Below are 17099 nucleotides of genomic sequence, written 5' to 3'. Positions count from 1 at the left end.
CAACAACAATAACAACAATCCCATCAACAACTAAAGTTTATTATGGTTTTCTGACATTTTCATTACATGAAAATTGTATGTTGAATAACTACTCTCTCGAGTGCCGAATTGAATAATACAACAAGTGCGTGAAGCACTTGTAGAAAGTAAGGAAAATCGAAAATTTTAAATTAACTTTGCTTCAGATACATGGCAAGCTGTAATGAAATTGGAAAATAATGCAGTTGATGCACGTCCGTGTTTTTATTGGTGCACAATGTGCTCATCAATTTAAAGTACGGTTTTCAAATTCCTAAACCAATCAAACGATGATTTAAGCAAAGTTAACTTTTTCATCGAATGCAGAAATGGACATTCGGTAAGTTTAGCAGGAGAAAAAAAAATGAGTAGAATCGACTCTGTTGAACGAAAACCTGGAACGAAAACATTCTTAAATTTAATTGAGAAATGGATATTCATAGTGTACTTTCGTACGTTAGTTTTATTTTCCATTTTCAATTCTTGCAACTCTGATGAAGGCTACAACTGTAACAGTTGAACTGTTATACTCACTCAGTCCCCACAACAACAAAAATTGACTAAGAAATCCTTGGAGAAACTTTTACAATAGATGGATTTCTAAAGTATAAAGGGTCTGCTAAACGTTAAAATTAGGACAAATATAGTTTTAAGGGAATCTCTTTTTTTTACATAACTACTACTTAGGGCATACCTTTCTCACATTTGTAAATTTCTTTCCAAATTGTGCTAGTGCGCAACGAGGCGATGCATCGGAAATATTTATACATCTAACCAGCGATATAGATTATTCAAATATTTTGGAATTTACTGGAGTAGTTTTTTTTTTCTTTTGCTTCTGCACCATCAATATACTGAACCATCGTTTCACAAGGCTACACTCTGCTCCACATTCAATTCTAACTGATGTGAAATACATTTGAAACTTAACACCAAAAAAAAAAAAAAAACTGAGCCTCAAACACACGGAAAATTTACAAGTCTTGCCAAACGTTTTCCCGTAATGTATAGACCCTGGAGAAATTATGCAACATTATCTTTTATGCATTGCTCTCTGTTTTCGCATAATTTTCAAAAGGCCAAAAATTATTAAAACATACCTTCAAAGATAAATATTTTATTATATATATTCATGATGCCCTTATTATCTTAAACTCCAGCACGAGTTATGAAACGGTATAGGTATTTATATATAAGGTTACATACCTTTAGCCGAGTGAAGAAGGTGTGTTTGTAGCACATATATCAACGACCTAATTTTGCTACTACACAACCATCCATAATGTAAAGGAATCACTTTTATTTTTTTTTTGCCTAATCTATCCTAATATGTCCGTCCAAGTTAACAGACGTTTATCTATTTATTGTCCTTGGTTATAGCCGAAGCGTATACATTTAAATTTTCGGTTTTCTTATATTTTCACTTCGCATGTGATCCCATTTTTTTTGCAGACATATGATTTCCATCATATTTCATTTTTGTTTGTTGTAGACAATCTACTAAGCTTTACAGCTCAGTAGTGGTATTATAGTCATCATTTTCCCATCATCATCCATCGTCATCAATAATACGACATTCAAATCTTTGAAGAAAAAAAAAATAAAAATCCGTAGCCAAAAAACGGAAACCAAGTTGAAATTTCATTTACTACAAAAGCTACTCCACAAAAAACACTATCAATAATCAATAATCAATTGAAAAATAACGAAAAATCCATTTTCCATTGAATGTAACGTAACGCCGAATAAACCTACCTTCCATGGTCGATTTATTCGGCGGTGCAATTCGAATGGAACACGTTGTTCGCTTTTCCAATTCTCCGTGAGTCCCTGTGTATAATAATACGCTATCAATACGCAATATGTATCGCCCGAACCGAACATATATACATAATGGAGAAAAATAAAACGGAACACATGTATCCATTTCGTAAACTGTCAGACAAGAATAGCAATAATAACAACGCATAACCAGGGCAAATACCCTTATTTTTCAATGTATGGCTTTGAATTTTCACGTCCACCAGCGAAACATGTGAGAGAGAATATAATTCCGTTCAAGTGCATAGCACGGGAGTTGTTGGGTTTTTTTTTACATATACACCATAACGATTGAAAAGTTGACTTCAAATTTTCAGTCTAGCACACGCGAGAGAGAAAAGAGAAGAATTGGTGGGTATGTACACCGAACAGCAACAACAACCACCACAACAGAAAAAAAATCCAAGCGCATGGTGCAGAGAAGTCTTCGATCGTTGTATGACCTATTTATTTCATATCAGTTTTTTTTGGTATATAAAGACCGTCAAGAATTCATTATATACGAAAATCTATGTCGGTTTATATTCACTAAATTTGTCTTTAGACGGATATCTTATAAATAAAATGAAAAGAGGCAGAATGTTATAATATATATCTACGAAATGTAGATATAATACAGAGGGTATGCGAAAATTGAAAAAGGAGGTTAAGTTTTTTTTTTACTGTGATAACCATTAATGTTGGATACGATTTATAGGGAATGTATAAGTTATACAACCTACCCTACAGAAATGTAAATTGCATCTTATCTTATCAATGTGGGAGTTATATATAGGCTTCCACTACATTTATTGTGTGGGGTTATTAATATTGTATTAACATAAGAACAGAATTTAGTGTTTGAATGGATGTGTACACTGTACATTGAAGCTTGGTATTATTATTTGTAATGGTTTTCAATAACGGCATACAATAGAGTTTATCTACACATTCACAATGTGTTTGTATGTTCCATTTAAAAACATTGACTTTAAAACTAGAAAAATAATTGTTGGCTGCACACAGCTATCGAAATATTATTGGAATGTCTCGTCTAGGCACATAACTGGAATTACAGTATTTTATTATGCATCCATGAATACACTCGATTATGAACGAAATAAAAAGCTGCGCTCGTTTATTTCTTAAGATTAAAAAGGATTGATGGCTGATTTCGGGTATAAAATATGTTGTTTTTTTATTTAAAAAATCTGTCACTTCAAATGTTTAAGGAATAATGTTTGATCATTGAGCCTAGTCAGTTAATTTCTTCAGTAAAATTAAAGTATTTGCACTACGCCTTCTTCTTTTCTGAGGGTTCACTTTAGTGTAAATGTACTAAATGCTATAATTACTCAACAGGAGACTTTTTCTAGGGCCAAGTATTAATTTGTGGTACAAAATGGACACTACTTTAACGAGCGAGATGTGCTATCACACAAGAGGCTTCTGATCTTTTTGTTTTTTGTTTATTTCAATTCATCACAATTTGATGTAATACAGGAGAAATTATTTATCACCAAATGTCATTGGAATCCAGGACATGCTTTCAAGTTTTCATTTATGTAAATCGGTTATCGTTAGAAATTTTGATACGAAAGCGGACAAAATTTTCGTACTTTCCTTTTTCATAACTTTTGCTCAGTTGTCGCTATGATAAATCTAGGACTGTTGGTTCTATAAAGGGACAAACTAACAGACGAATAAATATAAATCTTAATATTAATAATGTTCTTAAGTTACGCTACATGTCACTCTTAGCAAACAGGAGAACTAGAATCAGCAGAAGACCATTAGACTGTTTAAACATTCTTTCACAATGGAAATGCTTTTTTTCAAATGCAATGTAAAATGATCATCCTAAAGCTTTGTTAATTTAAATGCAAGATCATTGTTTAACGATTCGTAAACGGCAAGCGTACAAACGTGTGGAGTATCGCTACATTACAATTAAATCTGTTACTTCTTTTGTTAAATCCAAAACTCATTGTTCAATGAACTATTCATTTCTAAAGTATTACCCATCAATTGATGGCACTATTAAGAGGTTCCGAGTCTTCAGTTTTGATACAAATACTATGGCGCCATCTCCTTTCATTCGAATGAAACGCTTGTTATTATACTTAATATCATTATGGTTATCCTTAATCACAATACAAAATTTGAATATCGCTGTCGGCCACCATAGAAGTATTGTAAAAACAAAATGATAACTATTTTCCAACTATTTTCTGTACCGAAAATTTGGCATTCAATTATCCAAGTGTAAATTTCAAAATCGGAAAATTTCTCTCTCATAACATTTTCCTAAAATTGAATGAAATTCTAAGGAACGGTGGTGTACCACACTTTTTCCGTAAATTGTCTCCCAAATACCTTTACCTATATATAATGCGAAAGTGTATTTTCACCTTGGCTCGTAAACTTGAACCACTTTTACGTTATTTTCGGATGTTTTGCAAAAGCTGGCTAGATAACATCATCTCCAGTAATCGCACACGGCATTGAGTACACGCAAAAATGGAACTAATAGAGCATAAGAGCGCGGCAATCAGTTCATCAAATTGTCTTATATTTTAAACTTTTTAATGAGCCATAAATCTTTTATCATGTTATTCGTTGAACGTCACTTTTTCCCTTAATACATTTGCCGTCTTGTACAAAATACAAGAAAAATTTATCTGTAATGGTACCCCTTCCACTCAAATGGAACCTAAATTTTGACAATTTTGTTGTTTTTTTTTCTTTCTTGGAGTGCGGAAGGTGTAAGAGGTGTACTTATGCCATAAAAAGTAGAACACATAAATTAAGCATGACAAAAATGTTTATTGTTTTAAACATAAAATAGCGCTCTCATACATTTCAAGTGAACTTTTCAGCTAATTTATGCCAAAAAGGACTCAAAGACGTAATTTGAATGTAAGTTTCGTTCAAGTTGAAAATTTCCGTATATAAAATCTATAATAAAAAAGCGATTTGTTCTTATAAAGAATAATTATGTTGGAAGTAATATAGGTCAAACGCGTTGATTGATGAACAGCTGAAAATGAAATACTGGAACATCCTGATTTTTTTATATATCTATTGGAGGTGGGTCGTCGCTTTTTTCTTTCTTGTTCGATGTATGGTTTAGTTATACGTTTTTTTGTGTGTCAAGTGCTCACGTCTTCCAAGGAGAAATAAAATGTATTCTCATGCACGTACACACAACATCTACTTATATCGGCACAATTTTACACCGTATTGGAGGATATGCATATAGGTATCTCTTTGAAGTTAAACTTTTACAACAAGACCGATGAAGAAGAAAAAAAAATGTTTTTTATAAGTCAAATTTATGAATTAGCTAGTGACATAAATTTTGCAAAACTTTTTTATGCTAATTTATTTGTAAAATTGGAAAGACTTTTTATTAGTTTGATGCAAATCCCGCTTTTATACTTTTTCTTCTGAAATTTTTGCAATATTATTTCATGATGTCAGGTATTTGTTTTTTGACGACCGCATTCCTTCCGAGGAATATTGAAGGTAAGTGGGTTAGTGTGAAGTTGTCGAATTTTTTTTGTGCACAGTTTTGTGGTACTGTTTTATGCAAAATTTGTTCAATGTCATTATAAGACTTTAAAAAAAAGATAGTAAACTCTATAGTGAGGGGATAATAACTTTTCATCACTGAACTCTGACGTGTAATTCAAAAAATAAATTTTTCTTTCTTGAAATAAAGTCGAAAGAATTACAGTTGGAGGCTGAATTTATCATTTTTAGTCAACTTTTTCAGTTATGTACGTTGTGGAGTTATTTTAATCAAACTAATCTTTGTAGCCTACATTTCAATATAAACACATTCAAAAGGTGAAATAGAATGAAGATCATCTGTCCCTGTAGAAGTGTGTTCTTAAGCCATGAAAGGTAAGTAATGACCGTTATAAGCTTTTGGTTGAACGTTAAAAATAATTCAATTGACCAATATTTTCATCGAATTGGTAACTATTTTACGAATTGTAGAAATTTGATAAAATTGTAGAATTTAAAGAATTTTCAAGAATTATTTTCCAAATTCCTCAAAGTTCTTAAAATTTCTTTGTGAGAACAATACGTTCATAGCGTATTCGAAGTAGCTAAGTTTATCACGTAAAAATAAATCTTTCATTGGAGATATTTTGGTGTGGTGAATGTTCGCCAGTTGCTAGTTCTTAAGACAACTTCTTTCCTTTTCAATTACCTTTTCTATTGCCAACGCAAACGCACTAAGGTCTGCGTAAATACTAGACTCTATTCTTTTGTTACTTTTATAATTGAATATGAAATTTGAGCTCTCGTTCGCATTTTAGAACTACTATGAATGTAAAAAATTTCAAATTTCTGCTGTTGTTATTGTAATACCCACTATTTTGACGTCTGCTCGACAACTGTTAATAATGTAGAATGTTAATTTTTGTCTCACGTGTGGTATAAATTACTGGAATGGAAAATTTGGTAAATGTATAAATTGAAGAAAGTCAATAGAGAATAGTATTTTAAGAATAGTAGATGTAGATTATGCGAGGTTGAAACCACCGTAATGAGTTGCATAATTAATTATTGACAGCACAAAGAATTGATCGCTGAAAAGGCGAGTTAGAATGAGTGTGTCGAGTGATTTTTTTTTCGTTTCATACATTTAATATGAAAAATTCATTTCTTAGCTTTAAGTACTCCATATTTTTCATCAGCTCAACAGATTCTTTGGAGTAGGAGAAAATAAGAACCCACATTCGTATTTGCATATAGAAACGTCGATATGTGTAACATAAATTGGATTGAAAAGATCGATTCTAATAATTGTCACTCTGTACTGGAAAATTCGGACCGCTGGTTATGCAAGTTTTCAATTCACGTTCCGAAGCATTTTTTTAGAGAACGTCTAGAAAAATATCTGGTCGTGACGGTTCGAGAATGTCGCAACTATAAAAATGTCAGTATCTGCTCGGCATATCATAAATATTCTAAATTTTTTTATAAACATTGACAAAATTATCTTCTAGACGTCTGCTTTTCAATCAATTAAATGGATACAAATAAGGAATTATAAAGTGGAACAATTTTAGGCGGAATAATGCTAAATCTATTTTACGTGTATTATCCAACATGAGTGAAACATCACTATAATTAAGTACGTTGCGTCGATGTGGATTGAAAGTGTCGCCTCGTATAATTCCACGGATATAAATTTACATTTTTTCGGTAATTAATTACTTTGAAAGAACATTAACATTAGTTCAATTTTAATACGAAATGTCTCTGTAATATTTTCTTTTTTAAACAAAATTTATATGACGCAGAACACACTGTCCCTGTAACATATTTCGACATGTTCGAACTCTATAATTTGATCGCAGTTTTTGTGCTACATTGAAATTTATTAAACAATATCCAATTAACACAATTTGTGCTATGAACAAAATTCAAATGTGAAAATTCAAGTATAAAAGGAAGATAATTTTTGCGAAAGACTTTAGTCGATATATTTAGAGACACCTTATTCACTAAAAATGAAGATTTTTATAGTGTGCTCGATTTTCTTTTTGCAAGTGAGTATTGAATCAAAAACTTTCGTGCTGAATTCACGAATTGTTTCGATTTTTTTTATATTGCTGGTCTTTTTGGTGTTTGGTACCTCGGCTAACCCATAAACTATATACTGGATTTCCAATCAAAATTCGAGTCAAAATTACATTTTTAAATATTGAAGAGTTACTTCCGTGTTAATCTCACTCCCTTTATTTGATATAAAAGCAGTGACTATTTTTTGAAAAACATTTTTTAATATTTTCCTAAATTCTCTTGCATTTTTCCAAATTTTCTTTAAATTTTTTTTTAAAGAAAATTCAGGAAAATTAGGGAGTCAATGGGAAAATTCAAGAAAATTTGGGAAAATACGCAATTACGTATCTCCTATATTCATTGGAGCAGTGATCTACGATTGTCTAACTCAAAATTAATTTAAGATTAATTTAGTAAAAATAAGTATTTCGAAACAGTGCGATGGCCATTTTCCAGAGCTGCATTGATAGTGTGTATAGACAGTGTTTATAGTTAGATTTATTAATCATAACCGAATTTCTGAACTTTCAAAATTCAATTTTTCAGGGAATTTCGGCAGCTCCTGGTTTACTTTCAAACCAAGTAAGTATCGAATTATGTTTTGAGTCGAAGGATAAGTTTTTGTGAAGCTGCTTCTAGAATTGAAGAAAAACCAAATTTTAACAGATTTCTCAGTATGGCATAAATGGAGATTTGGATCAGGTCGCCGTTGTTTCAAACAGCGTAAGTATACAATAAAAGGCCTCGATTGTTTCCCTCATATGTTGATATGTATATAACCTGCTTTGTCGTGTAAAAAAAAAACCAAGAGACATTCATTTCTTCATTTTAAAGTTGAAAAGGTCATACCTAGGTATGTACAGGCCTTCTCGAAATCAAAATATTTTCAATTAAATAAGATTTTGGATGAGTGAAGGGGTTGTTTCTAAATGTCGACAATGGGGGAGCCAAGGAAGGCTTGATAGGCACTGTTCGACGATAATTCTAGAAATGACTTTCGTTTATTTACAAAAATGTCTATCCTCAGGCCGATCAAAATATTATCGCCGGAAACGCCAATCAGCTAGCAGCATTAACTAGAGTAAGAACTTATAATTGAAACAAACACTAGCGCATAGTCTGATGTACGACTTTTTTTTCCTAGTTTAGAGAAAACTTTATTTACGGAAATGCAAACCAAATCGGAGCACTAAATTCCGTAAGAGCGATATAATTATTAGTCCAGCAATATGAATCTGACAACAAACGTTTGCATTTTCAGAATATTCGCAACTATATCTTTGGAAAGGCGTTCCAATTAGGAGTAGCAAATTTCGTAAGGACAACAGATTTAGATAGTACTGTAAATGAATAACGTCCAAATCAATGTTTCTCTTTTAGCTCAATAGAAATCCACATATTGAAGGCCCCGTATCTCAAGTTGGAGTAGCAAATTTTGTAAGTAACGGAAATGTTCTACCAAAATTATTAAATATTCTAACCGACTACGCGACGATGCATTTCAGGCTGATAACAATAATATTAACGGACCTTTCTTCGAAACAGCAGTGGCAAATATTGTACGTTACATCAGCAAAATATTGGATTCTGTAAATTGATATGTTTCTGTTTACATAGGCTACTGGAAATTCCGTTGCAGGAGCATCAAATCAATTAGGTGTAGCAAATATCGTAAGTTATACGAAGCAAGTAATAACAATGCTGTCTAAGATATCACAATGAACTTCTCACTACAGGCCTCTAGAAATAACGCAAAAGAATTTACTCAAGTCGGAGTCGCAAATCTAGTAAGTTAAAAATAAATTAATTAAAAATCCAGCACACATAACGGATACTGCTTTCAGGGTCTGGAAAACAAAATCTCTGGTACATCTTTACAAGAAGGAGCTGCAAACGTGGTAAGGACAAGACAAACAATTATGATACATTTAAGTTGCCACTGTCCGTTTATAGCAAAGTGGAAGCGAAATTGGAGGAAATTCACTTCAATATGGAAAGGTTAATGTGGTAAGTGCAGATGATTTAATCGGAAGCAATTAAAGGCTTTGATATGACGTGTCTGTTTAAAGAATTTCAACAACAAAATCGCAGGCAATTCACTTCAAACTGGACTTGAGAACTTTGTGAGTGTGAATTTTTGAAAATAAAACGACCGAAGAGACTCCTAACCTGTCTTCCGATTCTCAGGGAATTAAAAACCAAATTGAAGGAAATCATGCCCAAGTTGGCTTCGGAGACTGGGTAATGTTCAGATATTTGAATCCCCGACCAATTCTGTATCGAACGTTTTCATTTCTAGGAGATCGGAAGCACCATTGGAGGAAATTCAGATCAATACGGAGTTGGAATCTTGGTAAGTGCTAATATCTTACAATCACACAGTTCCAATACTGAGATCACATTCTGCTGGTCAGGCTTGGGGAAATACAGTCGGTGGAAACGCGAATCAAGTCGGAGTTGGCACTTTGGTGAGTTGTAGTTCGTCCGAAAATGATTACAGTCTTCGATTGTAACCACCACAAACTTCTTTTTCAGCAAGGAAAAAGCAACATCAAAGGAAAATTAGAACAAGTTGGAGCCGTTAATTTGGTAAGAGAAATCAATTTTAAACAAAAATAACGAAAGTGTTTACGCTGTGGTTCTCCCGCATTGTTAGAACTTCATCAACGAAATTAAAGGAAACAACCAAATGACCGGAGTTGCAAACATCGTAGGTTGCTTGATAATGTAAAAATCATCGACGATTTCAACCTAACGTTTCGGTTTTCAGGGTTCTGGTAACAATATTGGAGGGGACGATACAGCTGTCGGAGCTGCTAACGTCGTAAGTCTAAAATAGATTAGAAAACTAATGACCCCATTTAGTTCTTACATCGCGTTTGTATTCCCAGATCCTTAACAACAACATCAAAGGAAATCAAAAACTAACAGGGGCTATCAATGTAGTAAGTACAAATTGCCTGTTGATTATTCATCAATTTGTTATTTGATTTTGTACTTCAATTAGGCGTCAGGTAATAATGTCGGAGGACAACAAGATTCTAACGGATTAGTTAACCTGGTAAGTTTGCGACAATATTAGAAATGTTTCCAAACCAAAAATGACACAGAAACTCTGAAATCACTAGGGAATCAACAACGAATCGGGAGGCGGTCAAAACATGAATGGTCTTCTTAACATTGTAAGTAAATGATTGGACGGAGAACTGTCAATAAATAATCTTTCTATTTCTGCATGATAGGGCTCGGGTAATTCAGCAGGAGGCAAGAAAACTATGAATGGACTGGTCAATATTGTAAGTTGTGCCATGGAATATGTTAACACAATCGCGTCATGTTATCGTTTTGTTTTATTAGGGATCAAAAGACACTGAAATGAGTGGACTTCTTAATGTGGTGAGTGTTCATGCAAAAAATGAGAACTTTTCCCATGGTAATTAAATAACTATACCCAGCCACTGACAAAAAAATAAGTTGAACGCATAAATGGGCTCAAGGGCATTGCTCCAGTAACACCCGGATCACTTTACACAAAGACCCCACCAGCATGAGCGAATTATATAAAAAATCTGAATTGCTTTCGACTCTTCTTTTAAATGTAATATCTTCTGCTTGAAATAAAAGCGTTTTGTTCAGACTCAGCCGTCTGGTGTTTTACGAAATATGTGAGAGAAGGTGCTTTTTTATGAAGTTTACTTAAAACGTAAAGCAAAGCTCAATCAATTTATGGGATGGGTTCTCCTAATCGAAATGGCCGAACATCAAAAATCGAACATCTACGGACTTTATCATCTGTTATCGTCAACGACCGCACCAACAAATAAGCGCAATTTCCTGGTGAATGTGGTTTGACCATGATCTTGCACATTCGAATAGGACCCTGTGGTCTTTCCGGAAGAGCTTGAGCGTTGACCCACTTAGATCCCCCTTTTTGCCCTCCTTGTTCAACATGTTGATACTTTGTATATACATTGTATCGTTGCATTAAACAGCGCCGGACCTATATCGCCATCTGATATGCGTTAAACTTACAACTAACAACGGTCACCGTCGCTTAAGTGACTGGACTAAACTATTTTTGTAAGTATCCGTGAGAAGCATGCCACAAGGAGATTTACCTGTTACATCACCTAAATTACTTATCTGTTGAAGTCAATTTCATCGCCATCCGTTTCAACTTGGGTTTGAGTCTCGCGCTAACATTTACACGTTGTTCATCTAGTAAGTACCATACCAGCGTGTTGTGTTGCATTGTTACCACTTGCAGAAAAGGCCCATCTGTGCCATCTGTCATATCTACAAACCGCTTGTTTTTCTTCTTGTGTGCACGCAAATACACCTTTCGCTCATCTTTTATGTTAATAGATGCATCAAACGCAATCTTACGAGTATTCATCATCGTTGCTCTATCTCCAACGTCTCTGCCAGTCAAGATTACCGCGGACAAATCGTATCAGCTTAACACTTCGTATCGTATCATTGTTGTTGCCGTTATGTAGGTGTCTATCTTGAATACTCCTTTAGCGTCTCTCTGTCTAATCCAAATTGTTGTTCCGGTTATCATACTACTTGTTCGTTTTTGGTTCGCTCAGCATGAATATTTTCACTATTGTAGTTTCTAGTTCACCATCAGTTTTCGTACACATTGGATGAAGAAATGTCAGGTGGTGTATTTTTTCACTTTTATTTTTGGTGTCATCTGTATTTTATGGCATTTAATTAATGGTGTTTCGCACTTGTAACAGACAACATGTATAGTGTATAAGCATGAGTTGAACGCACTTCATACATTATAGTTTACGTTGCAATTTCGTTTTATTTTTTAGTCGTAAAGCTATCCCAGTGAGGCCGGTAATAATCGTGATTTAGTTTTGTTAATCACGATAATTACATTTTTACTTAGGTCTTAATTCAGGCATCTGGTAATCAGTGACAAAACGGTAAGTGTATGACACGAAAAAAAATTATGAATCATTGGAATTGAATCATCGAAAATTAACATATTAGTGCCTCTTAGTTTTAACTAATTAATTATGGCTGTTGAATAATGTGTGTTGGTCGTTTAAGGTGGTACACAATCTATTGTGTTTCACACGTTTCTGATTTTGCCAGTCAAAACTTATATTAGGTAGTATGAAACAAAAAACAAAAAGAGTTTGTCGGTAACTTTGTCTCCAGGTAATCTTTCTAGCTGCTACAGCTGTATTTCTTGTATAACGCGCTACAGTTTTGGCAGCTATTCTAGATTACCTGGAGACAAAGTTATCTGCTACAGATAGCTAACCATATACTTTATCTACCCATAAAACTGAAAATGCTTATATTCTCATAGCATAAAAATGGGACCTTAAGGATGAAAAAGGAAACTCAAAATATTCTTCTTATTTAAATTTGCTCTATGACTAGAAAATAAACCCCGTTCAACGCTTTAACTGTGTAAAATGCTCAAAAATACCATTTTCATATGTGCGGAGTGATTAACCTTATTTTCAACAATGACATTTTATTGACAGTTCGGGAATGTAAATGTTTATTTTGTCCCCTCTTGTTTTGATAGTGAAGAAAATAGACATTTTCTTCCCCAAATTGTCACATTTGTTTTTGTTTTGAAAAATAATGTAAGAAATTGATGTTTTTGTTTCTTGGAGAAACACAGTTAATCATTCGCTCCGCTCTGGTCACAAAACTTCGCTCTTGCTGGAATTTCCTTTATTATTTCCTTGGTAAACAAATAATTATTGCGCCTACAAAATTGTTTGCACATCATGTTAATTTCTAAATACAATTTGCAAACTTTCCACTAATTGATTTTTTTTTTATTGGATTTCTCCTAGGACCGTAAGCTTTTACTAACATTTATGTTAAACGAATACATCCCAACTGTTACGATTTTCTCAATGCCATCATAGCAGATCTTATTTCCATTTCTACGATCGCAAATTCACGGTACAGAAAAAATAGGTCTCGGCATTAATTCCAAAAAAACGCTTCTCACAGTGAAGAGATTTAAAATTCGACTATAGTTGAAAAGCCATTACCCTAATGGGTTAAGAAAGAACAAAGACATTGAATTGTTGGAAATAAAAGACCAACCCTTCGTTAAACTCTATTATTGCAGCCATTGGTGGAGTAAAGATAATAAAAATCTCCTTTTAATGAAATGTTGAGAAGAAAATCAGAATATATATTGAGCTTGGAGCTGAATGTAAATTCGTTACGTGACAATTTTAATAATTTTAAATCTTATTTCTTTATTACACAAATAGTGTAGTACACTATTAGTGTACTTGCATTACGTTACGTTTCAGATAGTAAAACATATACTAAACTTAAACAAGTAAAAGATTTTCTATCAATAGATAAACAGAAGAATTAACAGATTTAATCGTAATGCGTCGGTGGACTTACTGCATATAAAATGTGATCAATTTTGATCACACTAACATGTCTACTATTGCATCACTATTACAAAACGAAGGTCAAAGGCATTTTCTAAACCGAAAATCAAAAAGCACCTAAGAAACCTGCGGATCAGTGGAAGAGTATTTTTTAGCAGAGAATAAGAGCTTTTAATATAGCAAGACGTGTGTGTCTTGTCTTGTCATGTCTAAGCAAATGAAATAAAGGATTTTGTGCCAAAAACTATGCCTAAAATATGTTAAGATTTATTGATTACATGGCGATAGGCTTGCCGTTTGTACTGGGTTTTCAGGTGATTTATACTAAAAGAAAGTTGGTTATACTGATCATTAACGGATGAACGATTTATCACCTAAAATGTGGAATCTGATGAATATTTAGATGCACACATCATCATCCATTGTATACGTACGAAACGTACTAAATTATCGATTAGTACACAGTATAATACTAATTACCGGTTGCCGAGTCAGCTAAACAAAATTTCTACGGAAAATATAATGTTATCGCAGCAAAACATTATTTGAAATGAAAAGCCTAATCGTAAACGAAAATCAAGTGTATGCATATTATTTCTATATAAATTTTCTAAAGACAAGCGATTAGTACATTACCTCGATTTATTATTTTTATTTTTCTTTTCATATTATATACGCGATCCAACAACAACATCAAACAATACAGCCATATAATAACATCTAAAGCTTGATTTATTTCATTGCAAAATCCATACACGGCTTACAATTTGAATGTTCTGTTATGGTATTTGTAATACAACAAAAATAAATCGTATACGAAAGGAAAACCTCCTTTCATGTGCATTTTTTAAGGTTAATTTTATATTATAAAAGGTAGTAGAGGTGTGTGTGTATGCACGTATGGGTTTCTTTTTATACACGATTTATATACATCCATACAAACGTATCGACGAGATTTTCAACGTTTGGGTCATCGGCACATCGACGACCTAGTTTTTCTCTTCATTTTACCTGTGTAAGCTTTTCATTGTAATACATAGCTGGTATATTGCACATATACAATTCTTATTGTTCCTTTTTTCCATCCTTAAGATACTAAAAACGTATTGTATATGTATAATGGATGTATATGTACTGGGAAGTCGTGCCAGGTGAATAATGTACTTCTAGACATATGTTAGTAGAGTGGATTATATGGTTGTTATATAAGAATTTTTATGGGATCTAGAGTATTACTTATTTAAATTCTGTTTTAAATTTTGATAAACGAAATATTGAAGGTATTCGTGGTTATTTTTATGAACTTGATGAATTGGGCTGTATGTTATATGCAAATTTCATATAAATTAAGATGTATATCTACAATACTCGGATATGTTTCAGTTATTATGTTCGGTTTCTCTTGCAATGGTATCGATTCATATGTTTGTTCGATTCAGCGGTAAAACAGTTTTTTTTTGCTTTTGGGAAGGTTTATGTTTGTACTACAAGAGAAAATTAAAATATGAATTTTTGAAAAAGAAAATGTTCTCTGACTGTGTGGCTATTATTGTAAGTAGCTTTTCAGAGACTTTTGTTGTGACCTGTGTTATTGGTCAGTTGAGACAATCGGATCAAAGATTCGAAAAAATAAATTGTAGACGATTCAAAATTAATTGAATTGAATTAGCGAAATTATCTAGATTGAAGTGGCACTCCTTCCCCCTTCAATTGACCTATCATCAATTGGTAATAAATTAGTCACTCTCTTCGTTCAATCATAAAATTATCTTAGATTTATACGAGACAGGTTTATATTTAAATGTATCGATAATATGAAAATAAAATTTGAACTTTTTTAAGAGAGCAATCATTTCTATTTTTTCAATTAAATGACCTTAACATTTAACTTAACCCATGACCCATGATAAATGAGATGCCAAATTAAAATGACTTTATTTCTGTCTTACTACTTTCCGATTTCCATCGATTATAATTAAATTCAAAATTAAAATTCTATTTTAAAACCAGTGCCAATATCTATCGGATTTTTTTTATGAAAACCTATTTACGGCTAGTATCGTGGATTCGAATGTTGTCTCTCCGGATATTGCACAAAGGGTTAACTTAAAAGGTAAGTGAAAAAATAACTTAGAAATTGGGTCAAAAGATCGATACGTTTCCCTTTAGAATGATTACCGAAATAAATCTAAAAATTAAGAAGTTCGGCTGGAATGAATTTGTTATGTTACAAGCGACATAATAATCCTAATAGGTTCTTTTATGCCGATAAGGATCGACCTGAGTGTATCTCTAATTTCAATAAACTGATGCGATGTACAACTGATAGTACCAGGACGGACCCGTTGCATACGATTCTAGTTCACATCGTCATTCTAATAATATATTTAAGTGTTGGATTCCAAATCTTTTACTTCATTAGTTTAAGCATACATTTTCCACCAGTCACAGTTCATCGTAGATAATTCTTTTGTCATGTCTTTGAATGCATCATGAATGCATGAAGCTGCAGTGTGTGAAGTTTAATAATGTAAATCCGGTAAATCCTTTAATCGCAAGTCAAGGGTATTATGTATATGGAAAAATTTAAATAAAAATCTGTTGTCTACTCTCGTCTGTGGTGTACACAAAAGCTTAAGTAATTATTTAACCAATTGGAATGTTTTATTTTTCAGTCATGTATGTTATACGTCAAAACAAAGGAGCCTCTCATTAGTCGTTATTATCGTTCCCAAAAATCTGCTGCTTTATGTGTTTTGTGCGTTAAAATAAAAGAAAATAGAATCAATTAACACTGTCACGGGTGGGGCGCTCCCCTACGTATTGTGTCAATCTATTCAAGATATAGCCACAAAGTTTTGTAAACTTGATGGAATTGTGGTTAACCAAAACGTGTATTCGAGGTTGCTTGAAAAATAGTGGCTTGAATGTAATGAATCGGATGGTAAACCGACCTTGACACACACTCACAAAATTTATTGCACAAAAAAAGGCGAAATAGTCGGGTACGACTAATTGAAACAGCCGTTGCTTGTATGAGGGTTACCCGTAAATAATACAGGATAAAAAGTGTGACCTCTTGTGTCTTTGTAATAGTCTATCAATTCCAATCGTTCCGTATGTGTGGCTAAATAAGACGACAAAAAAGAAACATTTCACTCAGAATTGAATCTTTACACAGATAGTTGCGATGTGCACGTTTTATCACCTCGAGTTAAGTATATAGAGTGCTTTCGGTAGATAGACTTCAAGTAATCATTAATTTATTGAGCAATATGGAATAAATCTCCGAGAATAAAA

At 33.0% G+C, this 17099-nt stretch overlaps 2 protein-coding genes across 2 annotated transcripts in view; one reads left to right on the top strand and one right to left on the bottom strand.

Moving 5' to 3' along the window:
- The window catches only part of LOC119085776 (neuropeptide SIFamide receptor-like), an 85433-nt gene that overhangs the window by 62192 nt on the left and 6142 nt on the right, over positions 1-17099 (bottom strand). The window lies entirely within an intron of this gene.
- LOC119085778 (circumsporozoite protein-like) lies at positions 6987-11043 on the top strand. The gene is made up of 25 exons (XM_037196275.1): positions 6987-7388; positions 7948-7983; positions 8068-8124; positions 8429-8482; positions 8546-8599; positions 8663-8716; positions 8782-8838; positions 8907-8960; positions 9019-9072; positions 9138-9188; positions 9246-9299; positions 9355-9408; positions 9471-9524; positions 9589-9642; positions 9701-9754; positions 9816-9869; positions 9937-9990; positions 10058-10111; positions 10172-10225; positions 10293-10346; positions 10409-10462; positions 10530-10583; positions 10644-10697; positions 10759-10797; positions 10857-11043. Exons 1-25 carry the CDS (start codon positions 7350-7352, stop codon positions 10872-10874), a joined length of 1269 nt encoding a protein of 422 aa, XP_037052170.1. The 5' UTR covers positions 6987-7349; the 3' UTR covers positions 10875-11043.

The sequence above is a fragment of the Bradysia coprophila genome, chromosome X (assembly GCF_014529535.1).
Source record: "Bradysia coprophila strain Holo2 chromosome X, BU_Bcop_v1, whole genome shotgun sequence".
Lineage (NCBI taxonomy): Eukaryota > Metazoa > Arthropoda > Insecta > Diptera > Sciaridae > Bradysia > Bradysia coprophila.
Note: the sequence above shows the minus strand (reverse complement) of the source record. Positions and strands in the feature narration are given on the sequence as shown.